This window comes from Mytilus californianus, unplaced genomic scaffold, assembly GCF_021869535.1.
Source record: "Mytilus californianus isolate M0D057914Y unplaced genomic scaffold, xbMytCali1.0.p SCAF_9, whole genome shotgun sequence".
Taxonomy (NCBI): Eukaryota; Metazoa; Mollusca; class Bivalvia; order Mytilida; family Mytilidae; genus Mytilus; species Mytilus californianus.
Genome location: NW_026262745.1, coordinates 9,224,531 through 9,247,888, shown reverse-complemented (window position 1 = coordinate 9,247,888; position 23,358 = coordinate 9,224,531). Strand labels below are relative to the sequence as shown.

General features: G+C 33.1%; 1 protein-coding gene across 2 annotated transcripts; it reads right to left on the bottom strand.

The window, feature by feature from the left end:
* Positions 1-482: 482 nt before the first annotated feature.
* Positions 483-14,509, bottom strand: LOC127716613 (heat shock 70 kDa protein 12A-like). Of its 2 annotated transcripts, none has more exons than XM_052222856.1 (6): positions 14,346-14,509; positions 12,134-12,181; positions 10,233-10,547; positions 7,121-7,366; positions 5,780-5,939; positions 483-4,451 (listed from the first exon to the last, which is right to left on the bottom strand). In XM_052222856.1, exons 2-6 carry the CDS (start codon positions 12,146-12,148, stop codon positions 3,403-3,405), a joined length of 1,785 nt encoding a protein of 594 aa, XP_052078816.1. In that variant the 5' UTR covers positions 12,149-12,181; positions 14,346-14,509; the 3' UTR covers positions 483-3,402. The 2 variants fall into 2 exon arrangements, with proteins under 2 accessions (XP_052078816.1, XP_052078817.1); XM_052222857.1 differs by lacking the exon at positions 14,346-14,509 and adding an exon at positions 13,953-14,288.
* Between the last annotated feature and the right edge of the window lie 8,849 nt (positions 14,510-23,358).

Here is a 23,358-nt window from a genome sequence, read left to right as displayed (position 1 = left end):
CAAGACCTTGAAATGTTTCATTTACAAAAGTCTGTACTCAAAATAATGTTCATGGTGTAAACACAGTAAGTTTTTGCCAAAAAGATAGATCCCTTAATTTATTCAAATAAATACATTGGCCATTTTAAACAACATAACAAATCTTATCTAAAGAAGTCAAGAATGGTAACAAAAGACAAGTAGTCAATAAACTCATCATAGATACAAGGATTAAAATTTTGTACTCCAGAGGCACTTTTCGTCTCCAAAAGACTCATCAGTGATGCTTGCATCAAAAAAGTTAAAAAGGCCAAATAAAGTACATGTTGAAGAGCATTCAGGACCCAAAATTCCGAAAGGTTTTGCCAAATACAGCTAAGGTTATCTATTCCTAAGGGTAGCCATGGTAGCAAATCCTTAGTATATCGAAAAATTAAAAAGTCAAATTATGATATATCCATAATCAAAATATATCAAAACATTTATGACAACATAAACATGGAAATAGCTGGGATTTTTATTAAATATAATGCAAATAAATCTTTAAAATAGTAAACAAGAATTTATTGCAAACAATATTTTCTCATGGTTTGAATAACATATCAAAATATTTATTGTTACAATGAAAAATTATTGGCACTTTTCAGTAAAGAAATGGTCATAACAATAAAATATTAGCATATAAAATCCCAATAAATCAAATATCTGTTTACTCTGAGGTTCTAACAATGACACATTTATAATAAAATACTTCGCTGAGCGCAGCCAGATAGGACCGCAGAGGTCTTACCCTGAACATTTGGGGCAAGTTTGGACACAATATTCAAGCTTGATACTGTCTGAATTTGGATTGTGATCAAAATTTTGACATAATATAGGTTTCTGACACAAAATAAATGTGGTCAAAGATCTTAAAAATTTGAAATGGGACATTTAATTTACCTAGAATGGTCTGATATCCAAAATCTAACAACATGGTTAGATTCAGCATATAAAAAAACACCAAAAATTTAATTTTAGTTGAAATCAAACAAAGTTTAATTTTAGACCCTTCAAACTTAAATACATGTATGGAATATTTTGAAAACAGGGCCCAAAATAAAAATGCTAAATGCACAATAAGATTCAGCATATCATACAGCTGCAATAATTCAATTTTTGATGAAATCAAACAAAGTTTAATTTTGGACCCTTTTGGCCTCAATGTAGACCAATTTTAAAATGGGCCCAATATCCAAAAAAAAGTAATACAAGGTTAGAACCCCCAAAAATTATAGACTTTAAATCAATCCCATTGAAATTGGTTAAAAGATCTGTATTTATTTTCAATTGAAGATTTCTTGCTATTGCGCAATACTGTGCAATTTAAGATTTCTTGCTATTGTGCAATACTGTGCAATTGAAGATTTCTTGCTATTGTGCAATACTGTGCTATTGAGCAATACTGTGCTATTGCGCAATAATTTGTTGTTGCGCAATACTATGCTATTGCGCAATATTGTGCAATTGAACATTTCTTGCTATTGTGCAATACTGTGCAATTGGAGATTTCTTGCTATTGCACAATTGAAGATTTCTTGCTATTGTGCAATACTGTGCAATTGAAGATTTCTTGCTATTACCCAATACATAGCAATTAAAGATTTCTTGCTATTGCTCATTAGTGTGCTATTGTGCAGTACTGTGCTATTGCGCATTACTGTGCAATTGAAGATTTCTTACTATTGCGCAATACTGTGCTTATGCGCAATACTGTGCAATTGAAGATTTCTTGCTATTGCTCAATACTGTGCAATTGAAGATTTCTTGCTATTGCGCAATAATGTGCAATCATTTGAAATTTCTAAAATTTTGAAGAATAAAAATATGAACCCCCAAAAAAATTGAAAAAAAAAAATCCCCCCAACATTTTTGAACCCCCTCCCGTTTGGAGTAATTAACCCCAAATTAATCCCAGCCTTCCCTTTGTGGTATGAAACCTTGTAGTACAATTTTAGAGAGATCCATCCATACACTTAAACACAAGTTACTGTCTGGAAAATAGAAAAATGCTTGTTTTTGGCCCCTTTTTGCCCCTTATTCCAGAGCCGTTGGGGTAACTACCCCCAAACTCAATCCCAGCCTTCCTTTTGTGATATGGAACCTTGTGGTATAATTTCTGAGAGATCTATACACTAACACACAAATTATTGTCCGGAAACTACAAAAATGCTTGTTTTTGGCCCCTAAATTCCTAAACTGTTGGTACCATAACCCCTAAAATCAATCCCAACCTTCCTTTTGTGGTATTGAACCTTCTGGTAAAGTTTGAAACCAAATGTGTCTTCGGACGACGCCGCCGCAGACGATGACGACACCATAGCATTATACGATATAAAAATGTTACCAAAATATAAATGCCTAAAGATGGCTTCAGCAATTTGGAAGATTGGCATATTTAAGGAATTATTTAAAAACATTACATGGACATTTTTAACAAATCTAAATATTTCAGATACCTCTATGTTTCATAATTAGTGAGTATTGGATATCACTTGATATAAACTTGAGTTATTATTTTCAATACAACAATAATTAAGTCTTTATGGCAAGTTTGTCATTATTAATATTAGAAATAAAATAACAATAGTTGATATCAAGCAATATCCAATTCTCATTAGTTGTTAAACGAATTTCTCTTATTGTAAAAAGATTTTTTTTTCGATCTAGCAAGCATCATGTCAAATTGAAGTCTGCATTCAGTATTGATAATATAATGTCAGGAACCAGACTTATATTAAATCAGATGTTTTAGTATGTTCCCGAATGGAATCAAATTTGACAAAAATAATATTTACCAGTGAAGAAATCTTAAATATCTGTTGCCATGGAGGAAAAGTAGTTCATTGTGACCTTTTAATTCATGATTGAAATGAAATGTCGCATTGCAGGATAGGCAAACCAAATTAACACATTTTCTATATCACACTATAATCAGTGTGATACAAAAAATATCTCTTCATATGGGAAAAAGATAAAAGGCAAAAAAGCATGGTAGAAAAAAGTAATTCATTATGGAAAAAATGTCTTTAAATGCAAATCATCTACAATAACATGTAAAATTAGTGATATTGTATCAAAAGTATCTTCAACAGCAATGACTGAGAGGTATAACAATTATTGCATTTCGATTTAACAGACTTATGTAAAATTATAAAAAAGATTGGAATATTATCTACCCTTATTCATATACACATTTTAGTAGGTTTCAGAAACTCTAATTTTAGTCCTTGATTGAAATAAATTTAAGCAAAATTGGTCATACCCCCTTATAGTAACCTTCAAAAAAATATAACAGGAAGAAGAAAATGTACATGGTTAAAAATTAACACATGCAATACTGACCAATGAATTATAAAAAAAAAGCAAACAACTTTACCAGTATCAAAATAAACTAAAATAAGCTCTGTATTCATTTTTGGTGGCTTTTTCGTTTGCAACTGCTACAATTTCAGTGCCACTAGCATTAATTCTCAATGAAAGTCCTCCGTCTTTAGAAAGCTTTTTTGCAAGGTCAACACTTAATACCCCTATCATTTTACACTCAGATTCGGTAGTGTATTTTGGGTCAATTACCTCAGTTGCAAAGAATTCAAAATGAACACATTTTTGTTCGTCTACAACAGGGTAGTAGGTATGCTCTGGTTCAAAATGCCCGATTTCTACCACTTGTCCTTTGGTCACATGAATATCAAAAATATCATCTATAAGTCTGCCATGGCTAGGACGCTTTGATGCATCATCAACGCCATCTATATAGTTCCTTTGCATTGCTACACCATATGTATATCTAGAAACACGTGAGGTAATTATTTCTGGTTCAAATCCATACAATACGGCTCCTTTCAGAACAGCTAGTCCAGGGTCTCTTGGAACAATAACATCTATTTCCGGTCCAAGTTTTTCTTTAATAGCATCTATTAAAACAGAAGATTCGGAAAATCCTCCAACTGCCAATAATGTCTGCACATAGGAAAGTTCTTCTTTACGGAAAAGTCTTTCAAGTTCATCAGTAACATTCACAATTGAATAATCAAAGAAAGTACGGAAGAGGGAGTGATCAATCCTGAGTTTGTCTGATACAATTTTGATCTTTTTGTTGAAGTTTGTTTGGGGTATAACATCTTTTAATGTATCCTCCGTAATTTCTTCATATTTGGTGAGCCAAACAAGCGGAAGTCTCACAGTGACTTTGTTAGTGTCTTCCTTAAAATTGGTTTTGGCATGCTCAAAATTATGCATAAGTTCATAATATTCTACTGGGTGATTCTCTTTAACAGCGTTTATCACATCTCCACCTAACAATCGAACTAAGAATTTATAAAACTCTCCGTTGACTGTGATCCCACCCCAATGTCCTCCGCATGCTTGGTGAATCTCTTTAACAGAATTTGGTCCTGTTACTTCATGAACAGTAATGTCTGTAGTTCCGCCTGAAAAGAAATAAAAAGTAACTGAAAAATAGGAATATGTTTTGATGGATGCTATTCCTGATATTTAAGTATCACATTTTCATTTTTAGTTAACCATGGTCATAGAGTGAGAGACCCATATTGGCCGCATAATTCGTTCATTTCCACTTACATCCGACCTACATTCAAATATTTGGAACTTTTTATGAAGGTTTCAGAAATTTAACTATATAATATGGAAAAAATGTTTGATAAATTATTTTCAAAACATTGGTTAATTGTTCTAAAAACGAACGCAAACTCAAGAGGAAATCAAGTTGTTCGTGTACCATGGGGGACACATTTTCGCCGCAATGTATGATATGACAATCCTCATTATCCTGGTATACTATAAAACCGAATGTTTGCAATTACATGAATTAGCTTGAGAGATCATTCCTATACGATTTTTCTCACAAATATTTACTTTAAGACTGCGCATGATTGCCATATAAATCTTACATAATTGCCAAAATCATTTAAAAACACTTGCGTATTTCTCAATATGTGCGAATAACCTTGGAAATGGGGTAAAGAGGAATATCAACAGTTGTAACATTACAAACAGCCTTTACCATCTATTTAGGCAAGTATTGGGTAAAGGCACACAAATTTTACAGAAAAAATAGCAAAACGGCGAAAATGTGTCCAAGGCGAATATGCGCCACCCACTCTATATCCTAATTAATAAGAATTTTTTTCAAAAGTTCCTCAACATACTAAACATGTGAAAAAAATCTCAACTTGGTGGGACCGCAACCTCATTAAATCAAAATTATAACCTGATTAGTGAACTGCAAAATTCTGGTAAAAACCCTAATTTGCATATAATTTTTAATGATCACAACTTAATTACTGTGGATTCATTATTATTCGTTCGATACCAATTTTCGTGGATTTCGTGGGTACAGGTAAACCACGAAATTAAATGTTCAACGAATGACAAATTTTCTATAGGCTTGTTTGCAGACCTCGGCAAAACCACGAAATTAAATATCCACAAACATACAAGTTTTCCTTTATTCACGAAAATTGGTACCCACGAAAATAGATGAATCCACAGTAACATTTTTAAACATGTGCATTCATTATTGAAATCTGTGACCACTTGCAAAACTGTCCAATCTAATTACAGGGTTACAAAATTTGGTTGCAAAAATTCTATGGGGGAAAATCCCTACTGAAATTATTATGAATGCAAGTTTTTATTATTGCGAACTTGATACTGTTGCATTTTTCCCATTGATAAACATTGTAATAATTCTGAATTTACAGTTCTTGCATACATTAATCAATATTCTAATACTAACCTCCTTGATCAAAGACTACATATTTGTCGCCTTTCTGCATACCGGCAATGGCTTTTTTGCCATCTGTCTGTGTTTGTATGCCAACCGGCTGTCGTCTGCAATGTATAGATGCAGCTTCAGGTTCCAGTGCCAAGGTCAGCTGATCATTCGAAATGTTTACCTACAGTGAAAATAACAATATAAAATGTGGAGAATATGTAAATGAGATATTTACCCCAAAACATAATAAACTGTTAACAGAGACTTATCTGGCCTGTGTAACATAGTCACAAATTTTAAGTCATGGTCAACACACCATGTACTTGATGTACAAACTAGTCCTCAATAACGGATAAATATGTATTAAATATGTCAAGCTATCAATTAATCTAATCTAGAAAAGTGAATAAAGAAATAATAAAAGACTATTGAATTTTCTCATATAAGTATTAATTTCAAGGGCCATTACTGTAACGGCAGCTTATTTTAAACACATTCAAGACCATGCTGATATAAACTATGATAATTTTCTGCATACAATTTTGACAAGAAATATAGGTCTATGAGTGATTAAATTGCAATAGTCAACATAAATTATATATTTTAAAGGGGCATACCTACTCTAAAATAATTTTTGAGACTGATTTTCATACTGTACAAGCTGTTAATGAAGTTAACTGTTAATATAAATTTCATAGTACTCATCTTCCAAGATATGTAGGCTTTAGAGTGCTAACAATGAAATTTTTTCACAGAATTAACATTTTAAAGGGACATAACTCCTGCTATTTCATCAGTGCTGATTTTTGGAATACCTCTGAATTCTTACTGTTATAAACATTTATTATTTATTATATTTGCCAGATTTTGATTGGTTAATATGAGGGAGACAATTTACTGTATCCCATGGCAAATACTCTATCATGCACCCTTCATGGAAACACTTCATCAAGTGTGCGCTTTGATAAACATGGATGATTGTTATAATAGTATGTACAACTAAGACATCATAGTTTATTACTTTGAAATTGAAATTTAATAGACAGTAAAAACAGAACATTCAGTATAATAAATTATATTACACATGTCTGAGAATGAGATAGAGCAGATTGATACCCCTCGAAAAGACAATGTCAACCTTGGTTTCACCTCATTTTGTTTGATAGAAGTTTCATAAAAATCTGGCAAGAATCTTTTAAAAATAGCTGATCAGCACGGATTTTCAAACTTTTGCAGTCTAAGGACTGATATCAACCTCATCTCAGTATTTCCATGTCCCCCACAACACTTCCTATTATTTTTGTTAAGCTAAGATTGGGAAAATATGTAAAAAAAAAGAGAAAAGAAGGTTGATCAACATACCTTTTCAGCAGCATCTCGCATGAATTGTTTTGCCTTCAAATCCCAGATAGCTGGGACAGTAAGCACCCAGTGAATGTCATCATTTGAGAAAGCCTTGGCTCCATGACCCTTTAGTAATTCATTCATAATTAATCCCTGGAAATAACCAATAACAGCTGCAAACACATCAACTGCTTTCATCTTCTTGTCTTTACCATCGTTCACATCAATTGATTCCTTTAGCCATGTATCTTTGGTTAATTCGTCCTAAAACAAATAATTTTTTCTCAAATTTTATCTATGATGTGTTTATTCATATTGCTGATGTAACAAACATTAAAAAATACACATATAGATGCTCTGGAACATGAATAGTAGTAAAAGAATTGATTTAATACTCTTCAACATTTTGCCATCAGTTGAAAAAAATATATATAAACAAAATCATAGCAGTTGAAGGCAGTACCTTTTTTCCAAGGGAAATAATCCAATCATTTAAAATATGGGTTAACTTGGTTCATGTACATCATGGACCATGGAAAGACCGACCGCACGACTCAAAATCATGTCACCAAAAAATAAAAAGAAATAAATGTGGATAGTGTCCACATGTGGACACAGATGATGCCCCCGCTTGCATATCATATAGTTATAAAGGGACATAACTGAAGAACAGTAAAAGTGACGCTACCCAAATTTGAACTTGATCTGAGTTTTGTGGTAATAAGCATTGTGTGCATGTAGGTCTCATAACATTTGGTTGAGGCTAACTTAAGTAGAGAACAGAAACTTAAAATTCAGCAATTTTTCTATTTGTAAACACCCATAACTCTAGAACGGTTGTGTATAAGTTTTATAACATTTGGTTGAGACAAACCAAAGTTAGAGAATGGAAATGAAAAATTCAGCCACTTTTATGTTTATAAAGGGACACAACTCAATAATGGTAAAAGTGTTGCCACCAAATTTCGTACTTAATCTGTATTATGTAGTAATAAGCATTGTTTATAAGTTTCATATCATTTGGTTGAGGCACTAAAAGTTAGAAAATGGAAACAAAAAATTTGTACTTGATCTTAGTTTTGTGGTAATGAGTATTGTGTATAGGTTTCATAATGTTTGGTTGATGCAAACTTAAGTTACAGAATGGAAAATAAAAATTTTGCAATCTTTCGAGTTATAAAGAGGCATAACTCAATAATGGTAAAGTGACACTACCCAAATTCAACTTGATCTGTGTTTTATCAGTGGAGGTCAAAATTAAACATTGCATTGTATAAAGCATTTAATGTAGTTGATTCAATTATAATCATGGACAAAGGAAGATAACTCCAATTTTAATAAAAATTACTTGATATTTAGAAGAAAATAAAATTTTTGCAATTTTTCCATTTATAAAGAGACATAACTCTAGAACGGTTAAAGTGACGCCACCAAAATTCAAACTTGATCTGTGTTTTGTGGTAATAAGCATTGTGTATAAGTTTCATAACATTTGGTTGAGGCAAACTAAAGTTAGAGAACGGAAACGAAAAATTCAGCAATTTTTCCATTTGTAAAGGGGCATAACTCTAGAACGGTAAAAGTGATGCCACCAAAATTCAAAATTGATCTGTGTTTTGTGGTAATAAGCATTGTGTATAAGTTTCATAACATTTGGTTGAGGCAAGCTAAAATTAGAGAACGGAAACGAAAAATTCTGCAATTTTTCCATTTGTAAAGGGGCATAACTCTAGAACGGTAAAAGTGATGCCACCAAAATTCAAACTTGACCTGTTTTTGTTGTAATAAGCATTGTGTATAAGTTTCATAACATTTGGTTGAGGCAAACTAAAGTTAGAGAACGGAAACCAATTTTGGTACGTACGTACGTTTGTTCGTACGTACGTACATACGTACAGACCGACAAGGGTAAAACTTAATGCCCCCTCCACTATGGCGGGGGCATAAAAAAACAAGAGAAACTGCGAGCTACTGCTCACTGATTATACCCCGCTCAAACGCTTGATTGTAAACAGAAAGTTGTTGAGTGATAAATCTGAAAACGCATCACACGGTATAACTGACTTATATAAACCCTGAAACCAAGTTTCAGAAATCCTTGTAATGTAGTTCCTAAGAAAAATGTGATGAAAATTTCCAAGTTGGATGTCATGTGTAAAATGAAGTAAGTGTTCGGTAAACAGGAAGTTGTTGAGTGATGAATCTGAAAATGCATCACATGGTATATCTGACTCATATAAACCCTGAAACCAAATTTCAGATATCCTTGTTATGTAGTTCCTGAGAAAGATGCAACAAAAAATATTCATAGGACGGACGGACTGTCGGATGGATGGACAGACAGAGGTTAAACAGTAAACCCCCACTTTTTTTTTTAAAGCGGCAGGGGTTTGATAAATAAAATAAAATAGATATACCACCCTACCTACCTTATTTTTTAATGATGTAACCTGATACAGACATATATTTTTTTTTGGCCTTAAATCCATGATCCCTAGTCTCTGGTTGATAGTTGTCTCAATGACAATCATACAACATCTACTTTTGTTTGTAAACATAATTTTATATATTTGTTTGTGCAGTCATCTTTGATGAAGGACAACATAAGCCAGGGGTTTAAGTTTCATGCCAGGGCCTTTTAAGGCTGACTATACAGTATGGGTGTTTCTCATTGTTGAAGTGGTACAGTGGCCTATAATTGCTTACTTCCACTTCATTTTAACTCAGGGGGCAATCATACCACATCTAGATCTCCTAATTTGGATAGTAGTGTTTTTTTACTCTAGCAGTAGCTAAAAGAGGGATGTTTTGTGCTTGAATATAAAGGTCATTCTTAGCTTGTATCATCCTGAATATGCATGAAATATTTGCCACTGCACAATATGCAACGAACAATCATTCAGCCTAACCTAATTAAAGGAAGAGGCAAACATAAGAACTTTGAGATAAATAGAACAACAACTGTTTCCTAAATTACTTTTTTTTACTTTGAAATTTTATATTGACAGCGATGATCTGTGAAGATTAAGGTAATAAAGAATTTGAAATTAAAAATTAAATTAAACCCAAACTACAAATTTACTACTTAATTCTACCAATCAAATTTGTGATTTTACATGTTTGTACCAACCTTCTCTTTGTACAACATCATCTTAAAGTGTTCAAAATAATACCAATGAGTAAAATCAACTTTGTCTGGATTTTCTTGATAATAGGATTGAGCATCATATCCAAAGCTGTGAAATGACCGATTTGGTTTAAACAAAACACATGTTGGGGCTTTGTAGTTCATCCATCCACCAGCCTTCCATGTCGGACACTGAATTTTGGGATGATCCTTTTTATTTTTGAGATAGTCCTCATAGTCATGTCTGGTACAATAGGCAAACCCAGAATAGGTTGTCCCAAAATCTATGGCAGCAACTACCAGTTTGTCATGTTTTATCTGAAAAATAGGAAAATAAATATGTGATCACTCCCTATTGACTATTGAAACAAAGCATTCACAGAAAGTTACAGAAATATATTCTTCTTACTTCTCATGAAAAACAGACCTCAACAAAAAGCAAAAACATATTTTCAGACATAAAAACTGTAGTTTATCTTTCACATAGTGGAAAGCTTTAGATTTATAATTTTTACAAGATTTTTTCAGAAAGGTTGGATGAAGGTCAGTGATACATCAACCCAACTATATATATATATAAAAAAAGAAGAAATAAGACATCTAACATGGAGGTACTCAACTGATACAGGCACCAATTAAAAGTAAACTATACAATTAAATAATTGTCAGAATTTGTTCAAAATTAAAATAAACAATCAGATTGCTTTTCAGCCTGCCCATTTTTAGTTTTTTTAACCATGTCAACTGATAGAGTGCTATTCACTCCATTAATTTACAGATGACAAGTATAAAACTCAAAATATTATTCAGCATCATGAATTGATACTTGAAGACATTTTTTACAATTTTACAAAGGATGAAGTCTTGAAAATCAGAGGCGGATTTAGAGGGATTTTCAGGGGGCCCGGGCCCCCCCTTTTGTGGGAAAAATTTGGTTGATTATATAGGGAGTCACTGAAGCATGACTGGAGCAGGCCCCCTCTTAGGCAGTCAGTGGGCCCCCCCCTTATGAAAATTTCTGGATCCGCCACTGAAAGTTGCATATTTGAGGCTTCTTTGCTGTGCACACAGCATTTATGAGTAAACATCAACAGCAAAGACATATTGGCTTGGAGTCAGAATAATGTGTCCCAGTAGTGTGACAATGTCTGACTGCGGACTAACACATTTAAATTCCAGTTCTTCATGCTCTTTGTGTCTATCTGGTACAAATTAAGCAAGGTTCATATTCATCTCACATTAAAATATTCTTGTCCTGATATGCATGTTATATTTGCCATTGGACATTAAACACCAATTCATCACCATCAAAATGAGGCTATTGTGAAAATTTTGGCAATTTCTTTAAAAGCTAGAGGTTCAAAGGCCCAAAGAAACCATTCAACTTTAGTCAAGGATTTCAATTTATTAATGTAACAATCTCATAAATTGAAAATATCATAGAAATTATTCCTGTCTTTGAGAATTTGGCACCTTAACAGTTTGACATCATAATTTATACATCTCTAATGTAAAAGTACACACTAAAAATTTCTAGGCTCTGTGTATGCTCCAGAATGGAAAATTTTGACAAAAAGAAAATTTTCAGAAAAATACCTTCAATATTTTGTTAAGAATTGAAGAAATCACATTCCAACAAATTCCTGAAATCAAATAAAAGTCTGTTCCTATAGTTATTGACAGGTACACCACTAAGTTCACATATTTACTGACTCAAAATATGAAGTGGTCAAATCAAAATACCCAGTAGACAAAATCTGTAGTGCAAAACAAGTAATTTAAAAGTGAAATTCTGATCTACTAGTATCTTTTACCAAGAGTCAACTACATTGCATATTAATAAGGAATCATTTAGCTTCCTTAAATCTGACCCAGAATTCTACAAACTTAAATGAAACACTTACATCTTCCATGGCCATTTTCTATGAATTGAAAGCTAGGTTTTGAGCTACCTGAAATGATAAACATGATATGTCTGATAAAGATTATCTAATGACTGTATCTTGCTGTATACATGATATACAGGCTTCAAAACAATTACAATGTTTTTATAATATGAAGTTGAAGTAAACAACTATGCTGTAGTTTTCTAACTGACAGACTTACAGAGGGACTGATGCACAAATTGGAAAACATAATATAGGGAGGCTGGATGGGGGATCCTCAATTCTGTATTCTTTAATGTTTTCGGCTATTTTTCTGTTCTTTAAAATTTTGCCAATTTTTCTCTATTCTTTATTTTTTATCACCCCATTATTCTCTATTCTTTAATTTTGGCTATTTTTCTCTATTCTTTATTTTTGGCCCATTTTTCAGCAGTATTGACCTGTTATTCTCTATTCTGTAAACCCCATCCATACCTTCATAATGCCTCCTACCATCAAAGAGAATGATGGGCATAAAAATCAGAGAGGAGGTGCGATTTTATACATTTGTAGAAGAAAGACTTTTTGTGTCCGTAATGATATTTTTTTTGTAGTTGACTGAAATTTGTCAATTTTTTTGTAATTGACTGAAATTTGTCAAAAATTTTGGGTGTTTAATGCTCTTCAACTTCTTATTTTATTTGGCCTGTTTTACTTTTTTGATAAGGGCATCACTGATGAGTCTTTTGTAGACAAAACGCATGTCTGGTGCACACAATTTTAATCCTGTTATCTATGATGATAATAGTTTATTTAACTCTATTAAATTATTTAATTGACAGTGATTTTTAACAAGGTGACTTCAAAATTGAATGCCTACTTTTTATTAATAAAAAGACATATCGAACACCAGAGATTAGTAAAATCTGATTTATAGCTCATAATACAAATGTATATTGGCTGTGAAAAAACTTGTTCCAAAATTTCACTATATCTATAGGCACAATGACCTTGACCTTTGACCTAATAACCAGAAAATCAATAGAAACAAGAAATTATTTTACTAAATTTTGCTTACCAACTTTTGCTCTCATAAAGTTGATTTTGCTAATTTACATTCATTATGAATGGGTTTACATCATTGCAAAATTACACCCATAAGGGTCAAGTAAAAACAAACAAAATACTAACATTTATATAAGATTACAAGAATAAACAACTAACTTTGACACACAATGTAATATTAAATTTACTACAGTTACATAGGTATCATGAATTGTCTGACATGGGTCTACCACCCTCAGTTCTAATGACTGTTTCATAAAGACTCCAATATGACAAACAAATTCAGGGGTGAGGTGGATGTATACTGGTCAGCAGTACAAGTACATATAATTATCTATAAAAACAGGTTTCTATAAATGAAAATTATGTTAATCTATAGGCAGTAAGCTGTATTATGCTTAAGTTTGCTTTATTGTTATGAGAAAATAGATATGTATTTGTCGCTCTTGCTATGCAGGAAATCTGTGTGAGTGTAATCTGTATTTTGAATAAACAGTTAAACAGTCAGTTATTTTGTCCATGTTGAATGTCTAATTGTAATAACATATTTGCAACTAGCCTAGGGAGTGAAATTAATTAATAAACAAATTAGTACTTTAAGAAGCCCTTGATCATGTCAGAGCTATAAAATTAAGCTCAAATATGATTTTACAGATTAACAAACACATTTTTAATGAAATGAGAGCATGACAATACCACATCAAGACCACAATCATTTTCATTGAAATAGAAATGGTATCTGGACCTCTAAATCTTCAAACTTTTCTATCATGACAGTTTGCATTATACTAACCTTATCCACTATACACCCACCAAGTCTTTAATTTTCTTTCAATGTCATTTCACAAGTTTTATACGTTAGTTGTTACGCAGAAAAAACCTGCAAAATCCCAGTTTCTAAAAATAGTTACAATATTAAATCCCATCATGAACAGCCTCAGTCCAAATAATTAATTTATGATGTCTTTGAAAGCTATTTTTGATTTCTTTTGCTTCAACACAGGCAAGCACAAACTATTAAAAATAATCCTTTCAAGATGTCATAACTATTTGGACTAGTACAGCCTGGGACCATCATAAAGTAAAGTTTGCAAACTATGAGCCCATCTTGATCTATCATAAATGCATGTCGGTACAGGTAAAAATATAATCGTACATTACCTGGTATAAATGAAATAATACTTACAATGATCAACTGAATATGTAAATATATTACTTTCAATTACCCATTACGACTGCGGTGGAAATAGCACGAAAGTAGCATTTGTACTTTCGTTTTAGGATTTGTGTATTGCCTCCCGGTTTTACACAGCCCACTGATTTCGTTTCCGGTGAAATCGTCACAGTCACATGTTATAAAATCGACCCGCCTACTGTGTAGTACGCACGATGTCGACTTTTCTGTAAGATATTTATTCGGTATAGGGCAAATTTTTAAACAAATACAATTTAAAATCTCATATTGGTAAAAATCTATTTTTGTCCCGTCTTAAATGCTTAAATGATAGGCTTTTGCAATCACATGTTTTTATATTGTTTTTATCGGTATATTTAACAAAAAAATTGTTCCGGCGTGACATTTGTTCCGCCGGAACAAATTTCATAGGAAATATGTTCCACCGGAATTTATATCACAGAAAATATGTTCCAGCACTGTAAAATTTGTTCCGGAACTAATTTTTTGACCAAATGTGAAATAAGTTCCGGAACAAAAATCACAGCTACATGAATTTTGTTCAAATATTAAATTTGTTTAAAAAGTTGAAATAAGTTCCTGTGATATTAGTTTTAAACGAAGATATTTCATAGAAATCAATGAATAAGTTCTGCTCAAACCTATTTTACAGACAATAAGTACCTTTGCAACATATTGCACAGCGAAATATTTTCTTGTTACACTTAAAAATTATAATGCAAGCTTGATGCTATACTGTTCTTGCATAGGGTACATTTGCAATTGAAGGCATGACTGTGACTGTAAGATGGAGACAGTGGCGGATCCAGAACTTTTCATAAGGGGGGCCCGCTGACTGACCTAAGGGGGGGGGGGCCGCTCCAGTCATGCTTCAGTGATTCCATATATAATCAACCAAATTTTTCCCACGAAAGGGGGGGGGGGGGGGCAGTCCCCCCCCCCACCCCTGGATCCGCCCAAGGGAGATAAGAAATAAAAGCAATGATAATGTATCATAATTTGTATTTATGTTTTAAGTGGTATTCGACCTCCTTGTTTCCTGTTAATATGTCATGGCTGTTCTATTCATACATATACTTAGCTAAGGGATGGCACAGTTACAAAAGAGTGTGTCTTGTTTCTTTATGTCTTTTAATATAAATGATCAGTCACTTTGTCCTTTTCAAATTAATACAAATTTACCTTTAACTATACTATTTTTTTTCTGAATGATTTTTCTTATTCTACTCTTTTCTGGCTCATAAGTGTCATTTTGGTATTTTTTATTGAGTATGTTATTAAACATATGCCTTACTCCACAGGATCCAAATTGGATGTTTACATTTTTTATTTATTACATTATTAATATAATACATGTTTTTATAATGTACTTGAATGATAACTTTAAACTCACAGATGACAAGTGCTCAGTATATAAGATAACTTGTTTAACCAGTGGAACATATTTCACAGACAAGGCACTTATTTCACCAGGTGAGGAACAAATCTCACAAACCCAGAACTTATTTCACCAGGTAAGGAACTAATCTCACAAACCCGGAACTTATTTCACTAGGTAAGGAACAAATTTCCCCAATCCAGAACTTATTTCACCAGGTAAAGTGTGGAACTTTTTTTTACATGGAACAAATTATATAGAAATTGTCTGTGAAAAAAGTTCTCCCAGAACATATTTCCTGTGAAATTAGTTCCACTGGAACTTTTTTCACAGGAACAAATTTTGGCTCACATATACATGTTTATTTTGGTCTATTTTGCCAAGTTATCAATAAATTAATCTCCAACTAAATATAACTGTGTTTTATTCCCGTAGGAAAAGGATTTATATTTTTTACTTATAATCTATGAGGGGGTAGGAGGGGTCCTGATCCCGAAATCCCGGGCTTAAAAACATGGAATCTCGAGGTCCCGAATTTAAAAAAATTTAAATCCCGACATCCCGAAATTTGAAAAAAGAATTCCCGGATCCCGAAAGGATCAATCCCGAAATCCCGAGCTTAAAAACACCCGATCCCGGAGTCCCGATAAAGGTCCTCCCCCCCCCCCCCCCCCCCCAAATCTATATACAACACAAACAAGAATTTCTGGTCAAATATTAGACCACAGACGGTTTAATTGTATTTTTTCATGTGCTTGTTTCTCACAATAAGTACCAAATTGAACACCAAACACAGTTTGTTCATTATATTTTTGTTTTTTGAAACAAAAACTATTAAACAGTTATACGCGTATCACGGTTCATTCACGGTCCTACAATCTGTTGATACCTATATTTTGGCATTGCACAAGGCCATGACGTCTATACACTAAATCCATTGGATGTTGGCTGTGTACTGATTGATATTTTAGTCTTGGATACATGATTTTTTTTTCATCCGTTGTTATTGGCTTTAAGTTTCAGTAACAAAGATTACTCTCAGATCTGTACTTTTGTGTCTTTTGTGTTTGTTTGTGTTTATTTTTGTATTGTTTTTCAGTGTAAACATGATTTTTATAGTTTGTTCTTATATTGTACTGTTACAGTCACCATTGCCACAGGTTAGGGAGAGCGGTTGTAATACGCACGAATGGCTATGTGCAAAACATTTGAAATGCCGACTATTGTTAAGGAATCTTTTCTGTTCAATATTTATTCGGTAGAGGGCAAACATTTAAACAAAAAAAATTTAAAATCTCATGTTGGTTTTAATATTGAATCAGTGGTTGTCGTTTGCTACTATATTATCATTTTTATTTTTCGTTTATTGTTTTGTACATATAAAACAACTGTTTTACGTTTGTCATTTCTAGGCCTTTTATAGCTCACTATGCCGTTTTGGTTTTGCTCATTGTTGTAGGCCGTACGGTGACCAGAGTTGTTAACTACTGTGTCATTTGGTCTCTGGTGGAGAGTTGTCTCATTGGCAATCAAACCACATCATCTTATTTTTATATTTATACATCTAGGATCTAGTTTATGCCAGCAGTCTGGATTAAAAAAGTAAAAGAATTTTACTTTCTGTCGTATACCTGGTAAACAAATATCCTTACTTTATATTAGCAAAAGTCCATTACTTGTGTTAGTTCTACATGTATGAGGTACTAAATTTATAGAAGCTATTATTGCACTTAAAACAAAAAACAAAAATCCAATCGACCAATGTTTAGGATTGCAAATTTCATCACATACTCAAAATTGAATAAGATCGAAACCAGTATAATTGCAAGTCACATCATTTTCCGATATCTGGTTATTTTAGTCGTTAGGTTGCTGTCCCATTGATGTATACCCCAAATCTCCTAATTTTATTCATACTGGAATATAAATTAACATTACATGTATAATATTTCAATAACATACAATAAAAAAAATCGTGTTTGACACTGAATTTATGCGTCCGAGTAAACTACACCTGTACTGAAAAATAAGGCTCATAGGAATATACCCTACTTCAGTAATTACAGAGCTAAAAAGTTATTGATACCAGATATACAAGAATTGTTTTTAAGATAAACCCAACTTTATTTCCAACCATTGTCAAGATTACCATTTTGTCGAGTTTTAGCGCATTTTTTTTATGGAATATCAAAAAGATCAATTTCGATTAAAATATTAACCTTTGTTAAAAATACTTTTAGATACTTATCTTTCAAATTTACATCTGATCACATGAATAATTATGCACTCTAGATATTTCTCTTCCTTCCTTATCAATTTTGTTTTAAGTAGATATGTTAATTTAGTTGTTAATTAAGGTAACGTGAAGTAGGACTGTGACCTGTTAAAGAAATTGTGTACTTTTTTTCTGTCACTATTGGACAAATCCATCATTGTTTAATGTTGTGGCTGTATGCCTTTATATTCATACTTTGTATGCACCTGTCCTAAGTCAGGAGCCTGTTGTTCAGTGGTTGTCGTTTGTTGGTGTGGTTCATAAGTGTTTCTCGTTTCTCGTTTTTTGTATAAATTAGACCGTTGGTTTTCCTGTTTGAATTGTTTGACATTAGTCATTGTGGGGCCCTTTATAGCTTGCTGTTCGGTGTGAGCCAAGGCTCCGCGTTGAAGACCGTACTTTGACCTACATGTATAATTGTTAACTTTTTATACATTGTGACATGGATGGAGAGTTGTCTCATTGGAACTCATGCCACATCTTCTTATTTATATTTATAACTAATTTTATCTATGATTGATTTATTTTTGCTTGCTTTAAGTCCAGTGGCAGCTGTTTCATGCATGTTCGGTACGAGAAACTGTTACATTTAATACCATAATATAAAAACAAGAAGATGTGGTATGATTGCCAATGAGACAACTCTCCACAAGAGACAAAATGACACAGAAATTAACAACTATAGGTCACCGTACGGCCTTCAACAATGAGTAAAACCTATACCATATAGTCAGCTATAAAAGGCCCCGAAATGACAAATATAAAACAATTCAAAGAGAAAACTAACGGCCTGATTTATGTACAAAATAGTGAACGAAAAACAAAAATGATATACACCAACAAACGACAACCACTGAATTACAAGCACCTGATTTGAGACAATCACATACAGATTGTGGCGGAGTTAAACTAGTTTGAAGGCGCGCCAACCCTCCCCTAACCTGGGACAGTAGTGTAACAGTACAACATAAGAACAAACTATAAAAATCAGTTGGAAAGGGCTTAACTCATCAGATCGATACAAAGCAGAAACAAATCTAACAAAAACACAGAGTGGACGTGACAGGTTACTTATAAATCCTAACAACAAAAAGACACTAACTACAGATCTGAGAGTACTCGCAATTACTGACAGCTAGTTCAAAGCCAATAACAACGTATAAAAAAATCATGCATCTAAGACTAAAATATCAATCAGTACACATCCAACTTCCAATGGATTTAGTGTAAAGGCGTCATTAACAGTCAGAGAAAAACATAACCTTGTGCAATGCCAAGATACAGGTATCGACAGACTGTAGAGCCATGAATGTGCATATGTATATAAAAAATAATATTTAGTTTGATTTTAACTTACTTATAACAAAATCAATATTAATACCAATAAAAAAATATACAAAGATCTAATTATAGTGTTGCATTGGTAACCTTATAGAATAAGTTTATCTAAAGGATCTATAAGTTTATCCGGATCGTATCTAAATTTCCGGGCTCGGTAAACAATATCTCCGTAAAAATTAGGATGTGCTATCCCGTTAAAAATAAGTTTTCTACATGTACAACCAAACTTACAAACCAAATCTTTATATCCATGGAAGAATTTAGTAAAGGTTTTACTGAGTAATTTGTGGTAACGAAATCCCTGACTTAATAATTTACCAGTAATACATAGATTACGTTCACTGAAATCCAAAACGTCACAACAGACACGGACATAGCGAACGAGTTGGGATATATATACACCGTAAGATGGTGCCAAAGGAACATCACCGTCAAAAAAAAAAATTAACAATAGTAAGTTCTGCATTGTAGGCTAACAGATGTGAAGGGCGGGAAATTTGAAATGCAACGGAAAAACAATTGTATTTTGATAAGGGTATACATTTTTCCTTTCAGCAGGCCACCTACGAACCCCCCCGTGAAAGAGTTCTTGCAATGGTTCTAAAACGCACAGAGAGCAAGGACGCCCTCTCCCTCTACAAAAACATCGGATTCAACGTCTCAATTCTGACAGGACAAGGCTGCAAACCAATGACTCCCGCACAGACAAACGGACGCCCCAATTTGACAAGCTTAAGGTTTTAACTGCCGTTCGGAAGACCAATGTGAACTATTTTTATACCCCAGTCACACTTGGGGTTATATTAACTATATTTAGGAGAGGGATTTAAGTTGTGATATGAAACTTGTGTGACTGTCTCATCGTAAAATCAAATAAAATATGTTTAAATGCATAAATATTTCAACAGACTGTTTTTTCTCAATAACCTGCCGGAATGTCAAATATAAACCGCGTGTAACGTCGCCACGTTTTGATAATTATTCTGTTTCCTTATCTTTTTTTTACTTAAACATATTGAAGCGTTCATTGATTAAAATTAACACAGTGTCTGAACCCTGAGTACAATGAAGTGTTTCTCTATGTTTTGATTGAACAAGGAAGATTTACTTTTTCCCCCATTGATTTATAGAATTATAAGCAACGGTTTATGAAACATCATCGGCAATTGTTCTTTAGATATATCTTCATGTTTCAAGATGCATTTTATAAGAATAAATAGGATGTGACGAATTATCAAAATCCGTTTGCAATATCTTCAATAAGTAGCGATGATATATCAAGCCTCGCCTCGAGTTTATAAAGATGTCACTAAAATCAGTATAGACTACCATTTATGTCTTCCTTCGACACACAAATTTATTATTTACATCCAACATTAAGAGATAATTCTTATAGATTTGCATATCTACAAATACTTGAATTGGATTGGTCCGTTAGCATTTTTCCCTTGGTTTACACTTCGTTAGACCATGTTGCCGAAACTATTTTCTTAACCTTCATTGTGATCTATTATTGCGCGATACAGATGCACGGGATCAAGGGGTTCAAGAAATTGAGATTAAAAAAAAAATTACATAACTGTTATTTCTATTCTAATGAATACTAAAAGGAAATAATGCATTAAAGCTTGGAAAATGTATAAATTTACAATAAAATAAAATTCCGCGAAATTTCATGAATGAACCATAAACGTTTTGGGAAAACTTGACGACATACGAATGAAAACCCTCTCAAGATGAAGATTATTCCGTTTCTTGTACGCTTCAAATTTAAATAATATCTCATTAAAATGAATTTTTTGGGAAAATGACGCTATCAGCGGCATGTTTCCGATACCATTGACCAGAACTTACGGAAGTCGATTATTGCCTCCGCCTACCGCACTCGGTTTCATATTTACTATTTTACATACTAACTGGAATCTGCTTGTATTACGCTACACTCGAACAAAGTGTTGTAGTCGGACGGGAACCAGTTTACATACTTTAATTTATTTACCAAAAAGATATCTTGACCTGTGCATAAGTTTTTTGTTATTAAATGGTATTTGGAGCTATCCCTTTGTTATATTTTTCATATTTACATGATAAATAGATCCGTTTTGTTATGGTGTTGGACTTTTTACCCTCCAATGATCAGCAATCGCTAGACAAAATAGTTCTCCTAAATAATGTCAGCCTTTCATGCCATTTCAACTTTACAATCATTAAAAAAAGTGAAAATCGGAATCATTTTGATATCCATTGGATAGAAACTGGTCTTTATCCAGATTTACGAAGATATTAAAAATCGGAAATTAGTAATACGGTTATACCCACGCGGTGCGTATGAATCTTTGTTTACAAAACAGGATTTCGGAACGTCTCTAGTTTTTAGATCGTAAGTCACGATAAACTCAAACTGAAAGTAAACAGTTGTTTGTAAGACGCAGGTTTACTCACCATAAACAAGATGAAACGTTCAGTATGGCATATATTTTAGGTTAAAGACGGTTCCATTCATTTAAAAAGCATTTTGAAAGAAGACGATGGGATTATTTCAGGTTTGGGGAACGAGTATATTATCACAAAGTTCATTTCTTGACGACCTCATAATTTCATCATGTCGATTGTACAAATCGATTTTTATACGACCGCAAAAATTAAAAAATTTTTGGTCGTATATTGGTATGACGTTGGCGTCGTCGTCGTCGTCGTCGTTGTCGTCGTCGTCGTCGTCGTCGTCGTCGTCCGGCGTCGTCCGGCGTCGTCCGAAGACACATTGGTTTTCGCACTCTAACTTTAGTTTAAGTGAATGGATCTCCATGAAATTTCACCATACGGTTCAATACCACGAAAGGAAGGTTGGGATTGATTTTGGGGGTTATGGTACCAACAGTTCAGGAATTAGGGGCCAAAAAGGGGCCAAAAATAAGCATTTTTGTAACTTTCAGACAATAACTTGTGTGTAAGTGTATGGATCTCTCTGACATTGTACCACAAGGTTCCATATCACAAAGGGAAGGCTGTAATTGATTTTGGGGGTAATTGCCCGAAACGTTTAGGAATTGGGGGCCAAAAAGGGGCCAAAAATAAGCATTTTTCTAGTTTCCAGACAATAACTTGTGTTCAAGTGTATGGATCTCTCTGAAATTGTACTGCAAGGTACCATACCACAAAGGGAAGGCTGGGATTGAGTTTGGGGGTGATGAATCATAAGGGGGTTCAAAAAATTGGGGGGGGGGGGATTTTTTTTTTTTTTTTTTTCTTTTTATTCCTTTTTTTTTCTTTTAAAATTTTCCATTTTAAGTTGGTTATTTCTGATTTATATTTAAAAGCAAATAATAATGATATGGTAGGAGATACACACCAAACAGGATGTGTAAATTATTATATAATAAGTATTGTGCAATAGCAAGAAATTTTCAATTGCACAGTATTTCACAATAGCAAGAAATCTTCAATTGCACAGTATTGCGCAATAGCAAGAAATCTTCAATTTAACAGTATTGCGCAATAGCAAGAAATATCCAATAGCACAATATTGCGCAATAGCAAGAAATTGTCAATTGTACAGTATTGCGCAATAGCAAGAAATATTCAATTGCACAGTATTGTGCAAAAGAAGATACTTCGTATAAATTGCTTATTTCTTGATCAATTTCAATGGGGTTTTATTCTTGAATTCTTGGGGTTCTTTAATATGCTGAATCTAACCGTGTATTAAGTTTTTGGATTTTGGGCCCCGTTTTTAAATTGGTCCACATTGAGGTCCAAAGGGTCCAAAATTTAACTTTGTTTGATTTCATCAAAAATTGAATTATTGGGGTTCTTTGATATGCCGAATCTAACCGTGTATTTAGATTTTTAATTTTGGGTCCCGTTTTTTAAATTGGTCTACATTAAGGTCCAAAGGGTCCAAAATTAAACTTAGTTTGATTTTAACAAAAATTGAATTCTTAGGGTTCTTTGATATGCTGAATCTAAACATGTGTTTAGATTTTTGATTATGGGCCCAGTTTTCAAGTTGG